At 36.0% G+C, this 26,043-nt stretch overlaps 1 protein-coding gene across 13 annotated transcripts in view; it reads right to left on the bottom strand.

Moving 5' to 3' along the window:
- Window positions 1–3,976: 3,976 nt before the first annotated feature.
- LOC129283025 (protein phosphatase 1 regulatory subunit 12A-like) overlaps window positions 3,977–26,043 on the bottom strand; it is a 34,970-nt gene continuing 12,903 nt past the window's right edge. For 7 of the 13 annotated variants that reach the window (XM_064115075.1, XM_064115072.1, XM_064115070.1 and 4 more), the window contains exons 4-8: window positions 16,459–16,508; window positions 14,640–14,742; window positions 12,932–13,063; window positions 11,403–11,453; window positions 3,977–10,242 (exon numbers count right to left, since the gene is read on the bottom strand). In XM_064115075.1, the coding sequence (XP_063971145.1) occupies window positions 10,156–10,242; window positions 11,403–11,453; window positions 12,932–13,063; window positions 14,640–14,742; window positions 16,459–16,508 (423 nt within the window). In that variant the 3' untranslated portion in view covers window positions 3,977–10,155. Of the gene's footprint in view, window positions 10,243–11,402; window positions 11,454–12,931; window positions 13,064–14,639; window positions 14,743–16,458; window positions 16,509–22,273; window positions 23,066–26,043 lie in introns of those variants that run through there. The other 6 variants (XM_064115078.1, XM_064115077.1, XM_064115079.1 and 3 more) reach the window with 2 other exon arrangements.

Genomic DNA, 26,043 nt, shown 5'->3' with positions numbered 1-26,043 from the left:
AATGTGATTTATGCCTAACAATAGTGTAAATATGAGTACTATTAAAGCAAGACTTAGAATATGTGCTCAGTTACTCACTTGAAGATAGAAATCCAGTTTTCAAAACATAAAAGGACAAACAAGCAGGGACCCGGGCAGGGGCCCCGACTAGGGTGTTTTTATTTTTCAATAAACGTGTGAAAAAACGTTAAAATTACAATCTGAAACAATCTGGAGTCAAATTTTCAAACTTCTGAGATTTAAATTTTGTTATTTTGTAGTTCACATCATTTTTCATTACTCCTTCCTTCTTTCTTTTAACTTTTTTCTTTGCTTCCTTTCTTCTCCTTTCCTGTCTTTTTTATTCGTTCTTCCTTTCTTTCCTTCCTTCTTTTTCTTTTTTTTTTCAGTTCCTTCCTTCCTTTCTTTCTTTCTTTCATTCTTTCTTTCTTTTATTTTTCTTTCTTTCTTTTATTTTTCTTTCTTTCTTGATAAAAATCACTTTGAAAAAAAAAACACAATTTCAAGCTACATCAGCTCATGTTTAAAAAAGGATGAAAAAAGGTCAATGGTATATAAAACCGCCTTACTTTGTTTTGTCATGTCCTCTGAATGCAAGATGACCATCATTGTTACACTGCTCTAAAATGGAATCCAGGAGGAAAAGGGGTAGACCAAAAACAACATGGAGGAGAACTGTAGAGAAGGAGAGAAATACCTACGGATGGAAGAGTTGGAATGCTAGAGACCGCCAAAAATGGAAAGAAAGCGTGGAGGCCTTATGTGCCACAGGGCACGAATGAGGATAGTAGTAGTAGTACTTTGTTTTGAAATATTTTTTTGGGGGGCAAGTGAAATATATTGTCGGGCAAGTATTTTCCAACTATTTAAACATTTACTTGCCCAGTCGGGCAAGTTATTCAAAAAAAATTATATTGCACCGTGCTATCATCTGCTATGGTCCGAAATTGTGTTTTACAACCTCAGCGCTCCCACTCCAAGGGAGTGAAAATTTTGTAATGGAGAGAATTACACACACGCCTTCGTAGTATCTTACACCCCCTCTCTTTTTCTCTGTCCCAGTTACTTATTTTTATCCAATTAAAACTGAAAGTTTTTGAAATATACATACAGGGGCCGCGGAATCGGGGGAGGGGAGGTGGGAGGGTGGGTGTTAGCCCCCCCCCCCACTTTTTTTCCAAACCAGTGTACAGAAATGTAAAAATGATCATCTGGACCAGTTGAATAAAGGGTACTATTATGGTAACTTTGCCATCCGATTGTAACTACCATTGTGACAATCTTGAACAGCCAATCAGAAACAAGGATTTCATGCAAGTTACCATTGCATGGTAAAGTTACCGTAATGGTAACGTTACCATTGCATGGTAAAGTTACCATACTTTTATGTAACAGGACCCTGATTGTAAGTTTTTACATGGTCACCCCCCCCCCCACTTTCAAAACGATTCTGTGGCCCCTGATATATGTATCATCATAAAATACAACATGTACAAATAACAAGATTTTCTGATTACCTTTTCTTTTTTCTTTTGAATCTTCTCTACCCTCTGTCACGTCACTGTTTGTCTCACTTCCCTCTCCCTGTCTTTCTTCTCTATTACTTGCTGTTACTATAATAATAATGGCATATTTACCCAGGGTAGTCATTAAGTTTAAAAAACTGGTCTCCCAGCGGACCCTGCTATAACATTATTACCCCGACTTTAGCTTGGCTACATAGGCGCTAAAGCATTCGAGGAATTACTGGGCCGAGTGCAGCACATTTTGAGTAAATTACTTGCTGAAGGAAAATACAGTATGACTAGGAATCGAACCCACGTCCCTCAGATTGAAAGACCAGAGTCATAACCACTAGACCAAGACACCCCCACATACTGGCTGTAATTATAACAAAGTGATAGCAATTTTACTGTATATTTTTGCTCCTTACAAACTACTGATTATTTGCCTAATTTTAATATTTTCACCAATGAAATATTTGTGATTGAATATAACGGCATAATTACCATACATCTTGTTTCATTTTGTCTTTCCAACTCATGCACACTGCAAAAACTCCGGTGTTGATTTAACACCAGCCCGGAATCTATACATGTCCACACCAGAGAAGTATTGAAACAACACCAGCTTGGAATCAAACCGATGCGGTTTTAATACTAATTGGTGTTGTATAAACGCCTATCTGGTGTTAGACCAAAAAGAAACTGGTGTTGTTTAACACTTCTCTGGAGTGGACATATATAGATTCCGGGCTGGTGTTAAATCAACACCAGAGTTTTTGCAGTGTAGGTTGATACCAGAGCAGGGCCCCGTCTCACAAAGAATTGTGATTGATCAGATCAACCTCAACCATGGAATGCCAGTAACGTCAACATTTGAAATGTATGTTTATTCCAAACATTTTCTAGATATGATGTATATTCATACATTCACCATTTTCTTAACAATTCAATGTTATTTTCTTTGTTCACAAAGTACATTGTGCAGATTTCCTGTAGAAAAAAATATGACATTGATGGATTTCCATGTATTTGGTGTTGATCGGATCAATCGTAACTCTTTGTAAGAGTGGCCCTGGCATATCTGGGGCCCGTCTTACAAAGAGTCGCGATTGATCTGATCAATCGCAACTATGGAAAGCCAGCAAAGTCATCATATAAATACATGTTTGTTAAAAAAAAATTATAGATATGAATGTATATCCATAGATTCATTGATATCTTGACAATTTGGTGTGCTCTCCTTTGTTTACAAAGGACATTTTGCAAATTTGCTGTAGAAAATATTATGACACTGATGGCTTTCCATAGTTACACGTGATTGGATCAATCGTAACTCTTTGAAAGACGGGGCCCTGATGTATCAATATGACAATGTCCTGTATCATACTTTTATTTTTAAATTTCAAATAACAGTAGAATCTGTAATAGTATATTTAGACCAAAGATATCTGTTTGACTCGGTTCCACTTGGAAGATATACTAATGTCTTGCATAGTTTTGGACCGGTGTCATAAACCTTGTTATAACAGATTTGCATTAACAGTTTTCATCTACTCAAATTGCTTCATTTGATTGGCTGATAGCATGTCTGATAGTACATGTTACAGAAATTGGGTATTCTTACCATAACAGGGCCCCGTTTTACAAAGAGTTATGATTGATTCAATCAATCGCAACTATGGATGGCCAGCAACGTCAACATATAAAATGCTTGTTTGTTCAAAAAAAAAAATTCTAGATATGATGTATACTTATAAATTCATTGATTTCTTGACAATTTGGTGTGTTCTCCTTTGTTTTCAAAGGACATTTTGCAAATTTCCTGTAGAGAAAGTTATGACACTGTTGGATTTCCATAGAGTTACGATTTATTGGATCAATCATATCTCTTTGTAAGACGGGGCCCAGGTCTTTATGAAACAGAACATAGGTCAACTGATGCAGATTCTACTGTATTATATTTCATATTTTGTAAAGCACTTCAAAACATTCCATATCAATCTTTTTAATAAAAAAATGTTTTATCATTATAACAGCATTCAAACCTATTTGTAAGTCCATGGCCCCTATTCTAAAGTCAGGTTTAAATTAAACCCTGCTTTAAAGATGTGGTTTAACTATGGAGAGCAAATTGGAGCACAAATACCTAACAGTACACATTCAGATTATTAAGTCATATGGCATCCAAATTGTTCATAATAGTCCGGGAATGATAACTGATGTATTTTTCTTCATTATGAAAGTAAAAGGAAACAAAATACTCAACATAAGAAATATGCAACATAAACAGAATTTTTGAACTTTTGGCTCCCCATAATTTTAGCACAGAGTTAGACCATGGTCTAAGTTAAACCTGACTTCAGAATACGGGCCCATATCATTTTTTGAATAAGGCCCCCCCAAAAAAAAAAACCCTCCCAACAAAACCCCTAAAACAAACGAACAATAAATACAAAGCAAAGAGCCGAAGGTAGGTTCATGTTGAGAACTATTTTAATATGACAAAGCCAGAGTTGCCTTCCTCCTCTTACAAACGAAACACATTATGAAATAAACTTAAAATAGTAACAAAAGATAAATAATGAAAAGAAAGAGAGAGAGAGGAGAGAAATAGGAGAAGATTAATCTTCCCTGAAACTAATAACAGACTGAGAATACACTGTGTTTCTATAAATCAATCATTCCTACAGGACATAGTATAGTTTTGTATTTAGTATCAAGAACTGTACATTACAGTTATACACATGGAGAATTACCTACGTAAATAGATACAGAATTATTTCATACGTTGTGAGACTGTGCTCCATAACATAGTAACTCACAACCACAAAAAACAGCTGTATTCACAAAAAAATTCCACCCATTCCTCCGACATTCGTTCTTTTTTTATACAAAGAAATTTGTGCAATGAAAGTATTACAGGTGACAGGGAAGTTTGGAAGAAATGATATAAGATGAATGGTAGCATTTTAGCATGTCTGTTTCATGAGGTGAGGAAAAAATACAAGTCGTTAGCTTCAGTTTGGTGTACATTCATTGCTTCTAGTCCCACATGCTGTAAGCTGTGCTTGTCAATTTGTCTTCAAAAGTCAGGCACTCCAATTTAGTACCTGACCCCGTGAAGCATTTCACGAAAACATTTCATAAAATACCTCTGATCAAATACAGTCAAAGGGAACAGAATAAATAATGCGTTGATGAACATTCTTCAGTGATTCAGCCAGTTTCTCATTTCACAGCACTTCCCATCAAAGGACAACCAAAACATGGCCACACCCTTGCAGATTCACAAGAGGGGATTCCCCATTTCTCCATTTAGGGGATTCCCCCCTCGTCAATTACAAAGACAGTGTATCAGCCTATATAGTCACGTGGTGTAAGTGCTTTTGTGAATTTCGATATCGGGACATCTCAGTGACGCTACAAAAAGTTTTTAAATAAGCCTTAAGGAATGTCAAAATGTAGATTCAGGGATTTTTTTACAACTAATTTTCAAGATGAGAAGTGTTAGGAAACAAGAAGCGGTGAATTACTGAAATGAATTTTTCAATCACCATCAAAGCTCCCATACATACTAAATCAACAAGCAAGCTATGAATATTTCTTTGAGCAACATTGTAGGTTTCTTCATAAGAAGCTCCTCGGAAGAAAAAAAATGAAATCAGACAGAAAAAAAGATACTGTTCACCAAAAAAATTATGGGAAATGCTTGAACTAAAAAAAAGCATAGACATTAAAAACAAGAGGGGGAAAGGGTGAGACATTTGAAGAAAAAAAAAAGACAGACACAAGTGCATAGATTTACCAAGAAGTTGTGTGAATTCCAACGAAGGAATAGTCACCTCACATACAAAAAAAGTGTTTATTTTTCGCACTCTCACTTGCCACGTTATAAAGCACCAATATTAGCCTACAATATTTCTACTCTGTACAGCGTTTGTTAAACCATGGACTACATATAATAATAATTAGAATTTGGATAATAATATTCATATAATAGAACTATCTGCAATGCAAATCTATGGAAAATATTGTACCTTTAATCAATTACATCACACTCCAAATAATTGTTTATTTCTGCTTTATCAAGCTCTCCCCCATTTACAATAAAACACAGGGGAAAAGTGAATAAAGCATAAGATAGCACCCCAAGCTTACAGGACTCGAGAGTTTGTTTCAAACTGATGTGCGATTAAAAGCTCAAAACTCCACCCCGGAGGTATTTTTCTTCCAATAAGGCAAACTTTTCATCGGGGCAACCATTTCATCTCAATTGCTGTAATGATAATAATAATAATAAATGAGTTGAAAACTGGACTGCAATCCTATCTTAAATGATTATTAAAGATCAGAAACATGTTCTCACATATCCCCAGCATAATTGCATCGATATCCAGGGCATTTTTTTGGTATATCAAATCATGCCTCCAATGTACGTTACTCCCTTCCATGTTTTTTTAAATATATTTACAAAAACATTTTGTAAGATAGGCACTGCACTCCACACCCGATACAATTGCTCAAGCAATTACAAAATGCTCTACAGTGGCTGAATACGAGACTAGTACAAGACAATTTCTTTTTCCTTCCCAAGTGGCTAGGTGCAAGCCATGTTACATTTAAAAAAAAAAAAAAAATTGAGGCTACCATAAACTCATCTGAGGTGGAACATGCACATGATATTGAATAGTAGTCTCTGAATTCTGTAGTTATTTCTATAAAAATAACCTATTCAGTCAGAGAGAGGGAAAGCATCACACACATCCACACACACCCTCACCCACAATCATACAGACATTAACATACTAAGAATACAAGATTGCCGAGTAATTTGGGACTTTTTTAATTCCCCCTTTTCCCTTTTCTTTGAAACTGTTTCATTTATAAATCTTACCGGTACTTAAAACTAAAAAAAAGCCACTTATAAGTTAAATTCATAATTGTAAATGATTTGTTCTTTGAATGTTATTGGCAAAGCATACAAAACAGTGATTGGCCAAGTACAGTGCTTAAGAAAAAACAAGGTGTTTACCGAGGGCATGCTATTATAAAAAGAACCTGCCCCTAAAAAGCTTATGATATATAATATTATTAGCCGCATTTTTCTCATTAAATTGATAATATAAATGCAAAGAAAAAAAATCCCAAAGCTTTTCCAATTATCATTGAATTATTGAATTGCTTATAACAGCACAATGACAAGGACAGGACACAAAAACAAGTGTGTGGGACTTGAAGCCAATGTAGTTAGGTTTCTATGGACTTGAGAACATCAGTGATTTTAGAGGACAGCAAAAAATATCTTTCATTTCCATGACGGGTGAAAATGATCTGCAACTCAGACATCAAGTGCTACGATAAGAGATTTAAAATAATAACACCTACGACTCTTGCTACTTTAAAACTCTATAAAGCACAAGTTCAAAAGATTTCAGACCACGGCAGGATCAAATCAACTCTTGCTCTATTTCTCTCATTTCATTTCCCCTGAAATAAGTGATGAACCTTCAAGGCTTGGCTTGGGGTCTCTTTAAAATAGCAAACAAAAAATGAAAACAAACTTTGGGATTGAATCAGGTTCTCCTTAATAAGAAACACATTGACCTGTCTAAACACCTCAATTTAACATGGAGTTTGGTATACACCCCACTCAATTAACCAATTTCACGTCAAAATATCTTTTTACTAGAAGAAGTTCCCTGTATTCTAGCCACATAATGGGTCGGAAAAAACCAGATGATAATACAACCAAAAACATAGTGAACAACCGACATTGCATGAATCAAATAAAACATGAGAATAAAATAAAACAAAGCCTAATGGTGATTTATAGTGCAATTAAAAATGATAGCGTCGACAGCAGTCCACAAGCCTTGCCTAACGAATGTAAGGGTCGTGTCATCTGTATTACTACTCAAGACAGCTTTTATTCTAAGTCGAAGACAACAAATAATTTGAAGGAATAACCAGAACATGCTCGCTCGCGAATAGAGTCACACATAGCACCACACAAACATCATGCAATGTAGCCGACTCTTCTAATAATAATAATCATAATAACAGAAAAAAAAACGATGTTACAGAAAGTGCAATAACCTTTAAACATGTCCGGTAGAAAACGAAACAATTTCACAATTAATTTGATTCTATGCACATGTGTAGGGATCTACAAAAAGACGCAAATTTTTTTTTATTGGAGACATAATCGAAGGGCTACATGTAAAATCTGCTGATTTCTCATTTCTCTTTAGCTATGTCACGCATCTCTCACACGCTCTCTTTCGCTCGCTCTTTCACAACAACGCATAAGCACCACAGAGACCGAGTCATATTTATTATCTAGATACAGTGAAAAAAAAAATCTCGCACGGAAGTGAAATACTACAAGCACTCACTTCGGTTCTAAGTAGAGCTTAGCTCAAGGGGGCCGGTTCACATACAGCTGAAATCAATTTTCTGCAATCAGCAACCTGATATCAAATTATATAAAATTGATTATCATCTCACTTGAAATTGATTTTAGGTGTTCGTGAAACACCACTGGGTTTCCCGGACGTGGTTCACTTGCAGTTACGATATATTCACACAGAAGCTGCAGTCCAATCAAATTTTACAAACTTGATTTCACGACTAACAATCGATTTTATCTGTGAGTGAAAACACCCCCAGGTTTTCCCCAGACGTGTGCCCGGAGCCAGCAGTGAGTCAGAGAGATACAGCAATCCAATAAATAGTCTATACTGGAAAACAGTATATGATAATACACAAGCTTTCTTAATTATTGCACACAAAATCTACATTCCTTACCGTTGCTTTTTAAATACTTGCTACTGTTATTATAATCAATACATCACCATATTTTTTTTTTTTTACATCTCAGTTGAAATTTTTTTCCGAGATGAGATCAAACATTAATTGATCTGGTATTCTAATGTTGTCCATATCCTATCACATCAAAATATAAATCATTAGATAGAGAGAAATCAAATGTTAACGGCATCCAGAAAAAAGACGATTAAATTCAATCTGATCAAATAAGGAATATTAAACTCTGGTAATTCATTTTGACTACTGTCAAATTATTAATGATAAATGTTTACTATTCTTGTCTACAAGCTACGAGTTTGGTTAAAGTACTCCTTTTAACATTCCAACGAGATTGTTATTTTTCTATCGTACAGAAATCTACACAAATCATCACAAACAAATGATCAAATACCAGACTCGTTTTGGTAACTTCTGTGAAAAGACTCACTCAAAAGCCCAAACCGTTACAAGAGAGTGACTTGCAGCAATCCACATGCTGGCAAATTCCCTGGAAGACTTCGCTAATCAATTTATCACGATTTGATCAAGAAAAATACGGGACAGCCTTGCAAGCCAGCCCACATTTCAACAAACATCCCCAAACATATGAGAAGAAAAACTTCAAGAGTTGAATAATTATTTGTTAAGACATGAAATTCAAAGAGAAAATTACAAATTCTGAGGAGTATTCATTCATACATATATAATCAAAATGAATACCTGTAATAAAAAAAATGTCATAAATACTACAACATAAAATGATGATGAAAAAAAAAATGTCCATAGCGCTTGGCCCAAATTCTATCATGGTCTATGTAGTTCTGTTATCTCATCTACACATATTTACCTACAGAGGGCACTCCCAACATACTCCTTCGTTACTCTCCGACAAGAAACACTTAAAACAAAGGTCCTGTTTTTAATTAACGCTGCTTTGGCCATTAGATCTCTCTACTTGAAACGTGCCAACATTACCACACTTCAACTACAGAGGGCAGCGTTGTGATAGTCTGGTGTGAGATGTATCCTCGCGATTTAGAATCACGGATAGCTTCGTTGAAGGCGTTCGGCAAACTCTGTTTTGTAGGATCCTTTTCATATTTTTTTTTTTCCTTTTGTTCTAAAAGCTACAAATAGACACACTTCCGAGGGCGGCCACTCCGTTCCCCGGCGAAAACGCAACCTTCCTCCCGTCACGCTCCGTCCTGGTTGGTCAAATCTCGGTCAGCTGATTGCTGTCGTATCCATCACGCATCCTCCCTGCACTCAGCGCACGATTGGGCATTCCTGCTTAGCCTGACCTTTTGACCTCCGGTAGCACCCATCGCCATGGTAACACATACAATCATCAAGATTTGAACAGAGCCCAACGTCCCCTTGCTCCAAGGAACGTGTGGATTCTTGTCGAGACTACGCTACCCACATTTTTTTCGGCTACAAAAGCAAAGCGGCAAAGCTAACTCACAGGGAAGCAAACAAATAGGGAAGGGGGACATGTCTATCATTAACAAGAATATAAAAGAAAGACTGAGCGATCTTTTAACGTACATCAAGCAAATGGAGTCGGGGAGGGGTAGCTTAGCCAAGAAAGGAAGACGGGATGGTCTCGGGAGGACGAGGATTGACAAGAGCCAGCCCTAGGCAGCAGGAATGTCGCGCGTGAGCGTCCAGAACAGAGGACACGTGATGGAAACCTCACGATGGTCGTTCTGGCTGGCGAGACAAAAACTACAGTTGATCGACGATGACGACGAAACCGATGGCGACAAGGGAGCCGATGAGGAGGTGTGGAGGTAACGGTGATGGTGGAAGAGTGGTTTCCGGGGAGAGGGACCAGTAGGCCTCATTTGGATAACTTGCTGATAACCCGGACTAAGGCACCGTTCTCATCCTTCAGTCGCTGGTTGTCAGACTTTAGTTGTTCCATAGCCTGGCAGGAAATGGAAAGAAACAAGAAAAAAAAAGGATATAATAAGCAATATTTTAACAAAATTCTTAAAAGCTAAACTATTGCAGCTGCAGCAAACAACAGTTTCATGAGAAAGTCTGTAAAATCAAAGTTAACTGTCATCATATCAGTGTAAATCTCGATCTGGAAGAGTTACATAAACCTAAATCTTTGCTGACACTAAATTACACTGCAGATCACCAAAACCTATATTTAGGAGTGTGTACTATAATTTCATGGAAAAAGATCTGACACTTGGGTGAATTGCCAAGCTTATCTTATCCATTCCTCAGCAATTACATGTTTCTACCAGACTCATGTGGCACATATCATTTTTTATACATACAAACACTTGGGTGGTCATTTTATTGGATTTTGTTCAAACCAATTTTGAGATCATTACCACAGCTGGCATTCATGTTCAACCTATATTTACAAAAAAATTGTATAATTGAGTAGATATTTCATGATACAGGATCCAGCTGATGTTTCAAGTTACTTTTACTTGGTATCTTATTGTTTGATATTTTAAACAATCTTTGGTGATAGGTTTGGGGATAACTCTAACGCTAACTCTTAGTATTTTCCTTACCGCCCTTTCACACGGTACCAAAATTGTAATTTGAATGATGATTCCAGTGAAAAATAATTCTGACAAATTTTTAGCACGTGTGAAACCAAACTAGAATCATGAACGCTAATCACAATTACAAGTTCAAATGCTACTCCGGAGATAAATTCCAGTTTAGTATTACTCAAATTATGGTACGAATTTTACGTCTGAAAGGCTTGACCTCCAAAACCTCTTTGGGGGGCAGAGCTTACGTGACATTTCAAGCACTGCCGTGATAATACTATTGTCATTCACTCATCGTATTGCGATGCAGTGCTTTGAATGACAATTCACCAAGGACAATACTGCCTTCCGGCTCAGAAATTTGAATTCAAATCACAGTTTTCGAGTGAGCGTGTGAATGGTCAGATGATTCTAAAGACGAATTGCAATCATCATTACAATGATGGTTCCAGATTCTCGTGTGAAAAGGCCCTTAGAGGATGAAAATTAAATTGTTCTTTTTTAATCTCATAAAAGTTATTGCATTTCTCTTAAAATTAATATTAACTTGTCTCCTTGGACTAACCTTGAGTTCTTCTTCAAGCTCTGAAATTCTTCTTTCTAATCCCCGTCTTTCCTGTAAGCAAAATAATTTTTAAAAATTGAAACACATGATAATCAGAAATAAATTCCTACTTAAGGACGTTCCACAGTTATGTTTGTGCGCATTATGATCTGCGCATATTTTACACTCTGCGCGCTGACGTCACAATGAATGAACAGGTGATTAATTAGCTGTGGGTATGAACTGAATTTTCTCATCATCTGCACTCTAACTGCAGATCCGATGCGTTAGTTTATGAAGCTAAAAAACTTTAATTATTCCATGGACCATTAAAAAAAACATCTCTACAATTTTAAAATACTTTACTCTGCAGTGCTACCAAAAATCAGAAATATGACCCCGAGTTTAAATAAATGGTAGAGTGGTTTTGATTTCTTCTTCTCATAGATACAAAGCATTTGGCGCATTTTTTGTGTTTTAAAAAGCACATTTGCTCTAATGAAAATGCTGATAGTTTGAAAACAAGCACATGAAGCCCTATTTTTTAATGTTTGCACCTCTTGGGTATACCTTCCTCTACAACTTTGCAAATTTTGGTGAAAATGACATGGATTTTGAATAAAGTGCAGCATTTATTGTACTTTTGTAGTTTGTTATAGAAATTTCACTTTTTTGAGATTGGGTTTTTGTTATGTTTTACGCCATTTTTAAGAACTCACATTGCTGTTAGACTTAAAATTGCAAACAAATAGCACTATAAATAGATTCTCCATTCTAACGATACACTTATTAACTCTCTTGCGAAATTTGATGACTTTTTCATGTATTTTGACTGAGTAATAATAGAGGTTTAAACTCATTGTAGTGATCTTGCGAGGTCTAAAAATGCCAAATTCTTTTGAATGCGCAATCCGTAAGAACATTCATTCGGGTGAACTTTGAAGCTCCATAGCAAAAAATCAAGCACATGGACCTATGTTAATTTTTGCATATTTCGAATATTCAGGTTCTAAAGTATCTATGTGCAAAGTTTGGTGAAAATGACATGGATTTCATTTTAACTGTGGAACGTCCTTAAGTCACATTATCACACAAAATTATCAATACTTGGGAAAGCACAACACATTCCTTTACTGTACACTGTACAGTAGTTAATATGTTTGGCATAAATATTTTTCAGAAATTGGCTCTTGGAGCAGACTCATAAGTTATGTTTACAAAATTGGTCCAGACCAGCTCCTGGATAAGTCATAAAATTTTGAGCTTATGAATTCCGCGTGCTAAAATAGCCGGCGCCAGACCGGTGCTATTTTGATGCTGCTATGAGCAGCACCAGACCAGCGTCATCCCTGATGTGCCCAAGTATTTGAATGGGTGATCGTAAAAGTAGCACCGCTCTGTCATGTAGTTACCGAACGCTTGCGGTACAGACTATTTTAGTGCGAGCCCGGTGCAGACCAAAAAATAACGAGTTAATGAAAACGGTATATGTCTATGTCAAGACTGGTCAAGTATCGGGTCTGGGTATCAGGATGTTATTCTTTACTTACTCTTTTATCTGAATCCCCTGACCTTGAGTCTGACCTACGATCTGATTGGCTCTTTAGTTCAGCTATCTCTTGATCCTTCTGTTTCACCTCACCCTGAAGTTTGCTTATAAGTGTGTCTTTCTCTTCAAATAACTGTGAAACAAGATTTGAGATGAGGCAAACGATATTTAGCTCTTCCAATTTTGCTTGTATGGATCTTCAAGTCGTTATTACATTGGAACGGGGAATGATTAATGAACAGGGGATCTGGGGCCGATTTCATAAAAGACTTGCAACTGTTGTAAATTTGCCATTATGGCAACTACCATCGTAACCTTGATTTTGATTGGCTGCTTAGCCCTATTACCATGGTAGTTGCCATTATGGCAAAGTTGCAACAGTTGAGAGTCCTTTATTGAAACGGGCCCCACGGCAAAATGCAACAAAAAATGGGTGTGTAGATCTTATGTATAAAAGATTCTGTGGGATTGCTATATCCTTGTAGCATATTTCAATATTTACAATGATATGCATTTTCTTTTAATAGAAGCCTCTGTCAATAAGTATTAAGTGAAACCTTTCACAACCACTAACCTTAACTATCAGTTCTTCACTTACATCTTCATTTATACTTTTAAAGCATTTTTCAAAGTTGACAAGACAATACTAAGCAGTATCTTTAAGCTTTCTGACACGTTGAGATATAATTGGTTCACTTTTTAAGATAATAATAGGTATTAATATAGTGCCATTGAGCTAGAAATAATCTATTCCAAGAAACAATATTATCTATGCCGGCTTTCACTTCCAGCGTTCTGTGCATTCAAGGAATAAATCTTGCTGGATGCCCTTCTCCTTGCTTGGGTTAAATGCAGCACAATGTGGATAAATTTCCTGCTTCTTGCTTATGTTCATGAACATGCATTAGATTAGATGAGCGATTCCCAACAAGAAGAAAATTCTTATTCTTATAAAAAAAAAATGTAAACGCCCTAAATCAGGACATTTTAATTTGTTGCTGATATTTTTTTTGGGTCAAGTATAGATTATCTAATCATCCTTCATTGTGACATATTTTGCAGACTTTGCGCTGATTTTTTTTAAAAAGGAATTTGATTGTTCCACAGCTTTATACAGCAATTTGACGAAACACGTACTTGTGACAAGACACATACATGTACTAAGCCTTGCCTCTGTGAAATTTTATCATCTCATATCCCAGTAACATAAGGTGGTTTCAGACCGCCTTGAAGTTTGTCAGTTCCAGGTATTTTCTGATTGGGAAATTTACCCCAATCAGAAAATACCAGGTAATTTTGGCAATGTGAAAGCAAATTACAGGTAATCTACCCAAAATAAAATACCCACTATAAAAAGTAGGTACTTTTCAAAATTACGAGAACTTTGGCAGGGATTTTCCAAGGTCGCGGTTATTTTGGCAGTGTGAACGCAAATTACGGGAACTTTTAGTCCAGCGTGTAGATGGGGGCAGGCATCGTGGGAGGCTGCTGAGCTAGCAATTTTGAATCTAGTGCTTTGCTTGCTTATCAGGCCATACTACATATGTTTCGAAGCAGTGTGAATGCAGGAATAATTAAGTGGTACTTTTTAGCCTCAAAAAGTTCTCGTAATTTAACGGGGATTCTTGTGACCAAGGCGGTTTGAAACCACCTATAGTGCACCAAAAATTTTTTACTGCTACATGCCTTTCACGCATTTCCTATCTTACCTTTTTGCAAGATGAACACGATTGTCCCGTAGAAGAACGAGTTGAAGTTTGATTTCTATCTGATCCTCTCGATCTATCGAGCACTGATGATGAGTCCCCGTATCTGGCGTAGAAGAACATCAAATTCAAAACAGTTCAAATTATTTCATTGTCATTCAATTTAGTTCATAGTCATTTAATCTAGTAATATCATTAAATTAATTTCATCGGTATAAAAGGCATGACCGCATCGGTCAGATCATACCAAGAGGACATGCACTACTAACTGCGTATTGATAAATAAGATTGAGCGTTGCATATTGTGTACGTGTCAGCATTTAAGTACGACTGTAAGTCATACTTAAATCTTTGTGAAACACCCCCAGGTCAGTTAAATGAAATTTAGGAGAGTATTTTTTATTTCAGTTATGTCAGCTTAGATTCACTGAATAAAGCAAATAAAGTTTTGCTTAGTTCCTTATTGAATAAAGTTCAATGTAAGTCAGGTTACCACAGCTTTATGCAATCTCATTCATTTTTCTTCATTCAACATTTAAAGGGAAAGTTCACCCTGACAAAGGCTTGTTGTAAAAATAGCAGAAAAAAATTTATGGTGAATTTTTGAGGAAATCCATCAAAGATTAAGTTATCAGAATGTTAAGTTTTCGATTTGTGACGTCATATACGAGCAGCTGTGCCATATATTATGCAAGATAAAATGCATAAATTTCAAATTTTTAGTGTTTCGTGGTGACTTTTTTTTTCTTTTAGGAGCGGGTGTGAAATGATTTGTCTGTTGATATACTGAAGGTACAATAAAAGCCATTATCAGTTTTCTGAGAAAAAGATTTCATTGATTTCTAATTATTCGATATGTAGAAAAGCAGCACGCATACGGATCAAATAGTTAATATTCTATTAAGTTGTTTGTTCTATGATGGATTTTCCTGAAAACTTCACCAATATTTTTCATCATTTTTCTGCTATTTTTACAATAAACTTTTCTCAGGGTGAACTTCCCCTTTAATACTTTCTGAATCAGTCCAGAGTAAAACAAGTTCTGCTGGCTTCCATTTTCCTTCATCTTTGCTCTTTCTATTAATTCCTTTGAAAAGTGTCAGTTAAAAAGCTTCAAGCACATCTTGATTCAGTGCAAAGTTGAATATAAGTTTTATTACACATTAATGAGATGTTTAAAAGATTAATTCCTTTGGTTTCTTCAAACTTCAAATGGAAAGGATTTCATCTCCCCATATTTTACTTGATATCTACAGTACTAGATTATACACCAGTGCATGTTTTTCAATGCCACGTAAAATCAGTACAGTCATCATCTCATTGGAAAATTTACGTAAATAATTAACAGCATCTCCAATAAAATCAACCCTCTTTAAAGGTATTGTTTAACTTTGTGAGCAGCCAATTTAAAAAATTCTCAAACCAAGATGAAACATGTGTACAAGTGCAAGTATTAGAACTAATAAACCCTGAAAACAACCATTATTGAGAATGAAAAGCTAAAACTACAAGGCAAACCCTGATTTTGTAAATAGGCGTCTTATAGACACCTAAATAGTACACATAAGTGTATGGGATGAAATTAAGATGGTGTTTTCAGTCACTTTATATTTCAATTTTTGAAGCACTAAATAATTATTTTCGAACGCAATTTTTTCTGGGCTTCATTTTTGTAACATATCACAGACACAGGTGACAAGTGTGACCTTCTAGCTCAGATTTTTTAAAAGTCAAACCAATGTTAACCAATCACTTTAACAGCATCTCCAATAAAATCAACCCTCTTTAAAAAAAATGTCACCATGAAAACTCATTAACTTACCTGCTTCCTACTGAGCTAGTTGATGACGGTCTCGAAGAACGGTCGGTTGTCTGTGCATCAAGAAGGAAAAACAAAACAACAAAAAATTAATCTTTATTACCTTAAGTTTATACACTATCAGAAGCAGTTTAAGAAATAATCATAAAGCATTAGCAATGTTATGAATCTCCTCCAAATGATGATTTCAAAAATTGAATATTCTTTTGTGACTAAATCAATTAGTTTCTAATGAAATTATGATAACAATAAATGAACAAGTGCATTTTAAACAAACAGTAGTGGTGACACGATCAAACCTTGAGTAACACCAAATTTAATTAACATTCAATAGATATTTAATCATCAGATTTTCAAACTATAGTATATGGATATTACAAAATATGATTAATCATATGAAACTTTAAAAAAGGTTTATTACAAAGTATTTAATACACTCTTTTGTTTGGTACCATACTTACACTGATAGGAAGTACATAATAATCAGTTAATGACTTGACGCGTAAAGAAGCATCCAAATGATCTGCTTTTGAATCAAGCAAAGGGCTGCTCATTATGCCATCAATGAATAGACATAACACTAAACAACACATTGGACATACATTCCACATACACATTTCATTAATATTTCTTCAAGACACTTGACATAGCATATAATACAAACATACTCAATGACAAATATACATGTACAATGATACATCACATACCTTATTGTATAGTTATAATTAGAGACAAAACAGAAATAAATATTATTAGTTAACATATACATGATTTCATTACATTTTAGTTGCACTTTCGTACACCAAGGCAAAATATACATTACATACAAGTCATGACAATTAATAAAACTTTAGACATCCAGCTTCGAGAAGTTGAGAACATATTCATTATTACTACCACTGGCGGATCCGGGGGGGGGGGGGGGGGGGGCACAGCCGGCCAATGCCCCCCCCCCATTAAGAGGCACAATTAAAATTTGTAATGTAAAGATGCTGTTAAAACATAATTGTGCCCCCCCCCCTTTTGAAAGTGAAGACCTTTTTTTTTGCTTGTCAAATTTTTCCTCAGGAAAATGTGCCCCCCCCCCTTTTGGAAAGTGCTGGATCCGCCCCTGATTACTGCAATGAACAAAGATGCTGGTTAAAATAGCAGAGAGCATGAAATATGAGATAAAATTGCCACTTGGTAGTAAATCAACCAAGTGGCAGTTATTGCTTTTTTATGTAAACATACTGCATGTTTAGCTCTATCCCGCATTGTTTTATCCCATTTCATATACATGTACATGTCCAATAGGATTGTCTAAAACCATTTGGTCTAAATGTTATACTCTTTTGACAATTCTTTCGTATTTTGAAATAGCATGTAAAACCAGCTTGGTCTCATTAATATTTTTTTTCTCATCAATTTAGAAACAGACCAGTCATTAAACAACATAGGAAATTTGATTGACTGTGTACATTATTCATTAGAGGAACTTAGGATTGGCCAATGTAATATCAAACCAAGTAACGATTGGACCAAATGGAATTAGACTAAATTGGTAGTCTAATGTTGAGACCAAATAGGTTAAGGCCTAGACCAAATGGTATGAGACCACATGGCAATCAGCCTCCTCCCTCAAGTTCACCAGCGAGCATCATTATCATCAAAATGGTGGTCAGGACCCGTTCACACAAAACTCAGCAATTGATTATAGGAACGATCTCCAAATTTCATTGCACTGATCACTACATGCAATCGATTGCACAAATCAATTGTACAATCAATCACTACGCTTCGAGTAATACGGGCCAGAATGAGAAGATGGGGGTATCCCGCATACCAAGGATGCCCGACTGATAAGTGATCATTTGGTCCCACACTGCCTGTGATGTACATGCATCCATCCCTTAGTCTCGGAAACAAGACCCTTGTTTGACACAGTTTCAGGGAGTTGCTCCTCGGTCCTAGACGTTCTCAGCAGTTCTACCATTTAACTTTTTATTATGACAACTCAATGAGGTAAATGTTACCATCATATGCTACTGAAATAATTGCACTTTATTGTGGCGAGGAGTAAATTGACCAGAATAATGTCAACCCATTGTAATTGATAACTTTCATGAATGGGTCTGGTTTTGATTCAGATTCAGAAACTATAAAATCTAAATTGGGATAAAATACCTAAATTTTGCCACATGAATGGGGGATCATTGCAGCAGAGTTGCATTTAAATGAAATTTAAAAATAAACAATCAAGCACAATTTACATGCGCACATTGTTTGATTTGTTGAAGACCAAATTGTGTATGATTTTCAGTTGGCTAAGACTACCAAGTTTATAATGAGGGAGTATGGCTATGGATAGCCCCCTGTGTACACTATATAAGGCAATGGGGAAAGGCAGGCAGGGAGAGATGGAGAAAAGAGTCAAGAAGATTGGAGAAAGAGAAGGTGGTTTCAATCCGCCTCGATTACAAGAATCCCCGTTAAATTACGAGAACCTTTCCAGGCAAGGAAATACCCGTTAATTATTCCCACATTCACATCTCCCCGAAACATACCCTTCGGGATAAGTTCCTGAAGTTACGAGCATGCGCAGTATATGGTCTGATAAGCAAGCAAGGAGCGAGATTCAAAATCGCTAGCTCAGCAGCCACCCACGGCACCCGCGCCCTACTACACGCTGTGCTTAAAGTTCCCGTAATTTGCTTTCACATTGCCAAAATACCTGCGACCTTGGACAATCCCCTTGAAAGTTCTCGTAATTTTGACAAGTACCTACTATCTAGCGGGTATTTTTTCGGGGAGATTATGTATCAATTGCTTTCACATTTCCAAAATTACGTGGTATTTTCTGGTCGGGGTAAAATTCCCGATCAGAATATACCTGGAATTTCAAGGTGGTCTGAAACCACTTGGAGAGGAGGAGCATTAATAGAGCAAGACAATAAAGGGAGAGAGATGGGGAAAGCAGGGGAGGAAGATAGAGAGGAAAAAAAGAGACACAGGGACAATAAAAGGAGGGAGAAAAGGAAGGGGGGTGACAGACTAAAGTTCAAAGAAATTTGAAGAGTGGGAATAACAAACAATACGCAAAATGAAAAAAAATCATGGAGTATATTGAAACATAAAACAAATATGGGGCAGGATGGGGTGGGAGAAGGGGGAGGGGCATGAAAATGTCATACACAATCACAGAACAGTTATATCCCTATTTGAAATAAGTTACACACATCCCTGAGACAAAAAAAACAAATGCATATCGACCTCCCACACCCCTAACTAGGTTCTAAAGGAGAAGCTACATTCAACAACAACGAAAAGAAAGCACCTTTCATAATTCACTTTTGAAAAGCATGTTCTTTCGAGTCATTTTCCTCATTATATGCTAAGCCTTTAAGAGGAACCTGGCAAAAACACAAACATTGCGTTTCTATTGAACTGTGTGCTTAATTTCTACTGCAAACAGAATTTGTGACATATACACACATAACACCCAACTAGATTTCTCTCAAAGGTAGAAACAGAAAAAGGCTCGTTTCTATGGGGTTGGCAAATTTGGTTAGACGAGTCGTGTGAAAATTTGAGTGACATACAAGAACTGTGCAAACTCGATAGGGTTTGCATGTAAATAGTTAAACATCATCAGACCAGATAGATAATACAAATAAAAGAGCTGTAGGAAAAGGCACTGTATGTAATACATATGTTGTAATGATGCATCAATATATTCCAATTTCTATGGGTGAATAATAAAAAACTGTCATAGTGATTTGTAGCAATAAAGGCGATTATCCATAATGATTTTACCCTAGAAGACTATTTTCACATGTTTGGCAGTTAGGCACTCTAAAAAAGGGGGAAACTTTTTAAAAAATTTTAATGAATAACAAAATCAAAAGAGCAATGTGAAAATTATGGGGATTTTATCGAAGTAAAATACCAGCCCAAACATAAACGAGAGAGAATTTTTTTAAATTTGTTTGATTTGTCTTGCAGTATTTAGCTTTGCGAAGTTTCAATCTCATTTGCAAGTTTCAAAAGTTGAAATATCAGATTAGACTTTAGACTTTAGCAAATCAAGAGCTTGTAAATGGTTGAATCTGCAACTTATCAAATAAAATATATTCTGTTTGTTTTTGTGATTATGTGGTTAAAAAGCATACTGCAAGCTTATCCAGCCCAACCTCAACATCAGTTTATTGGTGTCCCAGTATTATATATATGGGCTATTCCACGGTTACCCACGTTACATTTGGAGACACCTTGACTCATACTTGGAGCTGTAACTCCATTATTATTGATAGGAACTAAACATCTCTTTATCACAACATAGTACGCAGTCTGACTATCCTTTGTATAAAAACAAAACTTGGGAAATTTCATTATGCTCCTGGCAAATCTTTGAAATGTGTCGGTTACTCATGTTACATGATTTGGACATGCATAAAATAGAAAGTGGACATAAGTGAAAAGTGTCCTCATACAAGGCTTTTATGAAAGTTGATTATATCCATTTCAAAGAAGTATATTAGGGAGACAAATTTGTATATAATTCAAAAAATAAAGAACACATGGTTTTTACTAGGGGTGCAGATAAAGTGGTTACTCACGTTACGGTTCAGATGGGCTATACAGTACAAAGACACATTGAGCTCATGTCCACCAACCTATGGAATTGCCCATATGAAGATTGCATGGGTTTCTCCAATCGCGCAATAAGTAGTGCACCGAATCAGACCAGGGAGGTGTTTCACAAAGATTTAAGTATGACTTTTTAAAGTCGCACTTGAATGCCTAGTTACGTGCGGTATAAAAGGCATGACCGCACTGGTCAGATCGTGCCTTGAGGACGCATACTACAGCGTATTGATCAATAAGATTGCATGTTGCATATCAGGTACACATTGGCATTTAAGTGCGACTGTAAACGGCCGTCTGCACCAGCCCGAGTTTTCATATTAGCGCGCTATTTCTGATCCGGCAAATTATCCCGATCTGAACAATCTCGAGATTATTTGTAATGGAGACGCAATTATCGCGCTAGTTCGCAGGATTAATCTTGAGATTGCAATCCCAAGTCAACTTGGGATTATTTGCAAAATGGCGCGAAATTTTACGAATCATCTCGCTAATTCGCAGGTGCAGACGCACTTGGGATTATTATATTCACAGCGTCAGACTATTATTCCTTGAACAGGAATCGCTCTTCTTGCGGTGGTGGAGACGGGGTTTCTTGAATCTCGAGATTAACCCCGAAGAGGGCCGATCGGGCTAAAATCTCGAGATTGAGCAAACTCGGGCTGGTGCAGCACCAACTTAAGTCATACTTAAATCTTTGTGAAACACCCCCCAGCTCGCGTTGTGATTACATATTACTGTACTGTGTGGGTGGGACCACGGTCCTGTATCATGAAGGTTAGCGACTGATCTGATTTTTATGATTGATCTTTAATACACAAAACTCGATGCAATCCATCATCGACATCAGTCCAATGATCAATCGCTAAGCTTAATGTTACGTGGCCCTGTGCTAAACATGCTTGTTGTGTGCTATCTTGCATTTAAGCCCAACCAACCCTCTCTTCTGCAAGTCCAAATTGAGAGAATAATAATAAAGTGTTGAATTTTAAGTGGAATACAGAATCGCTGGCCTCCCATATTTGAGATTAATCATAAGATGATGAATCTGGCCTTGTCACAAAAAAAGATAAATTGCATAATTGATTTAACTGTAAATTTATGATAAACCATGTAAAAAAAAAAGCACAATCAATCGCAATTATCGATTGTATCATTCACATTACAGTACCCTGGGGCAATTGATCCTTACCTGGTTAACATTCACACTTTCACAATGGTAGAAAACATCATCATCATCATCATCATCATCGTTGTCATCATCTGACACTAACATGTAAGCCGTTGAATCAAAAGGATCCATGATATAACTACTGAATTAAAACTTGCTGAAAATCAATCCAACTAAAGAATCATATGTTGAACTGGCTTTTGTTACACTAGCCTTTATCCTGGTAATCACATTACTGCTATATCATTAGAGTTTGGATGAAACTGTGCACCGAATCGCAATGCCTTATAATCAGGTAACAGAAATACCATTTCGTGCAATTCATGCAAAATGAAATTGCAGAGTTCTGCGACAATCCAGAACAGATGTACCACTGACAACGATCTCAAAACAGACTATTCCCAACAAAAGAAGCGTGATTAAACCCGACTCGGTTTCGATTCCTCAGCCGGGATCATCGAAATGACACAAGTACCATCAAAACTACCGACTAAATACTTGATCATATATTTCCATACTTCATAACCTTGCACTTCTCCAATACAGGCAGACCTAGATGTTCTTCTAACAATACCTATTGTGATAGCTGCATGAATACTGCATTGTGTAAGAGCAGCTGGGTTCTCCAGATTTCGGGATTTTTTTTGCAGAAATAGTTTCACACCCGGTTAGGACCCTTGGTTCCAGTTCTTTAGAAAGAACCGATTGTAAAAAAGAAAAGAGAAGAAGACAGGTGCCACATACACATTCTCAAATACTGGTGACTCCATTTTTATTTGAAAGGAATGCACACTCCCTTTTCTTCCCCAGAATGCCGAGAAATGCTCAAAGACATCACCAAGTGAATGAGTCACAATTTTCACACCAAAACAAAACAAGGGAAAGATATTCTTCTCTTCCTCTCTTGGAGGCTGAAACGCATATTTAAGGTAAAATTTAGACTTGATCATGTGATTTTCAAATGAATGAAAATAATTCAAAGCAATTTAGAAAGTATCATTAATTGAATAATGAAATACATGATGTGGGTATTGTTGACGAGATTTGCAGAAAAGAAATTCACAAACATTCCACCAAAGAAGTAGTGACGCACATGCATGTAGAATGGAACCAAGTGCAGTTCTGACCAAAATCTCCAGTTCAATTTTTTTGCTAAAACCTTTCAACTTTTCCCCTAATTATTAGTATTAAAAACGTCAGGGTATTTCAAGAGTAATTGCTCGACGTGGACCCATTTGGAATGACATTCTTCCCTTAATAATGACATAAATAAAACATGGCAGTTTAAGTATTCTTTTCAGCACCCAAAGGATGAACTTTCCCTTTAAACTTCCTTTAGATATTAAAAGGTAAATCCTCGATTAGTTTTATTTTGATAAGTAAGAGAGATATTCCATTTTCTTTTCATAACATTTACTCAACTCGAGGAATCTGACACTATATATGACATTATATATTTACCGGTGCTCTTTGTATTTTCTTTGATCACCCAATTTGAAAAGTTGCTTTTTTAAACCTGTCATATTGTGCTGTAAAGAACTAGGTCATGTCTGTAATCAAGTGGGATAAAGTACTTTGTGGTTGGCTGAGCAGAGATGCCCCTTGAACGATTTAGCATATATCTATCTATATGGCAGCTTTATATCTCCAGCCAGGGATAATGATATGATATGTTGTAAACCACAGAAGAGTGGTTGATACATTACAAGATTGTAAATGAACAAAATTATTCAAAGACTTATGCTCCCATAATAAGCTTACGATAATTAGATTATACCAAACAAATCTAATTAAGGGGATTAATAAACCCAGGGTCATGTTAACGGTATCATCTATGGGACATCTTTAGCAAGAGATGGAAAAATATGCAATGCAAATGTGAGGTAGTTTTGCAAAGTAATTTCATCTATAATTACTATTTGATTTAAGAACAAATTTGTCTATTGAATTTCAAAACTTGGCTCAAACAAGAGTTGAACAGTCATTCCCAGGACTTACCACACAAAACGCATGCATATCATTCATCATCAAATACCCATGAATATGCATCAACACTTTGACTTAATAAATATTCATATCTAACAAACTAGGTACAAATAATGCTCAAATGATACATGTGTTGGAGTATAAATATTTTCTACATGATAATTGATATCTAATTATCTATACCACAAGTTTGAATGAACTTTCTACATAACTTCATAAGCAATGCATTCTAATGGGAATGTAAATGACTGATGCACCGTGTACCCTACCAATGTGAATGTGACTCTGTCATGAAGCATATAGCCCATTATAGAATAGTGATATGGATCCTAATCATATGATTGGCTGATATAAATCACATGACCAGTCATATATTTTCCCTAGTTAACAGTAAAATTTGCTAATGACTGATATCAATGACTCATTCTATTGACTGGTCATGGTTTTGAGACAAGGATGGTTTATCAAATAACAAGGACCCACATCACTATCTTATAAAACAAATAATGCACATCATTTTGCTCGGCATCAGAATAATTACACACACTTGGTATCTTTGAAACAGTATGAGACCTGTTTAAAAGGTACTTTGTGCATGTTTTTCTTGATGACACCCTCAATGAAGTGCATTATTTGCATAATAACTTGTCCACCTAATCATTATGTGAATGTTTATTGTTCACCACAAATTGCATAAATTTCACATGAACATATGACTATGATAAGATAAATACAGATTGCTACTTGTATAATATTCAATCAATATGACATTATACAATACTTGTACATTCACATGGCACTATGTATGAATAAGACAAAGTGAACCACATTCAGATTATCAACTAAGGAAAGGGATTACATACTGTGTTCATAAGTTAAGTATTGAAGTGATACAGATAATGATTAAGATGTCCCAATGATATACATATATGAAACTGAAAATATTATAATCGCATATTATAACAGATGCAGGCTTGGATACAATACTTCTCGACTGACACTAAGACAAAAGTTCTGTATGAGGTTTACATCTAAATCGAGATATTTAAAATTCTAACAAATAAAAAATGAATTGGCAGAGTTTACAATAAACATTTTAGGATGGGTAAGTTACCCCAAAACACAGTGGTTCAGAAGCATTTTCTAAAAATTGTTGTTGGATCACTAAAAATTATTCCTAGGATTGAATAATTGTTTTTTTTTACATCATCAGAGCCCCTCATCTAGGCATAGGCTGCAGCTTTTGTCTTTTCCTTTTATATATAATGAGTCTGATGCTCTTACATGAAACATCAGCGATATATCTGATGCAGAAAATGACTCCCGTCTTGCGTTAGTTGTTTTCTTTTTTATATACGAATATCCAATGGCAGTTTTGGGTAAGAAAACCAGCACTGAATTAACGTCGATAAAAAGAAATCAGTAAAAGTATCCTGTGGAAAGGCGTTTATGTACATTTGCCACTCTACACCCAGGTGTTGTAAATGGGAATCAGGTAGGATTTCCTTGAATGCTCGAGCGCATGATCAGGATAGCCATGCTAAAGCCGGGGTTATAGTATGCAGCGCTAGAAACATTGAATGAGGTGCTATATAACTGTTGCATATTATTATTATTGTCAAATAATAGAGAATTAATTTCCTTTAGATTCTTAGCCCAGAAAAGCAGCAATGCATTGACAATTTAACAGCCTCTAAATGCCTTTAGATGCAAAAGGTCAGATACAAAGCATAGGGGTACAGTTAAATGTGTCTCACGCTGAATGTCTCAAAATTGAATTTCGCAATGTGCAAACTAGATTGAGA

This window comes from Lytechinus pictus, unplaced genomic scaffold, assembly GCF_037042905.1.
Source record: "Lytechinus pictus isolate F3 Inbred unplaced genomic scaffold, Lp3.0 scaffold_20, whole genome shotgun sequence".
NCBI lineage: Eukaryota > Metazoa > Echinodermata > Echinoidea > Temnopleuroida > Toxopneustidae > Lytechinus > Lytechinus pictus.
The sequence above is the reverse complement of the archived record's forward strand: the minus strand, read 5'-3'. Positions and strand labels throughout refer to the sequence as shown.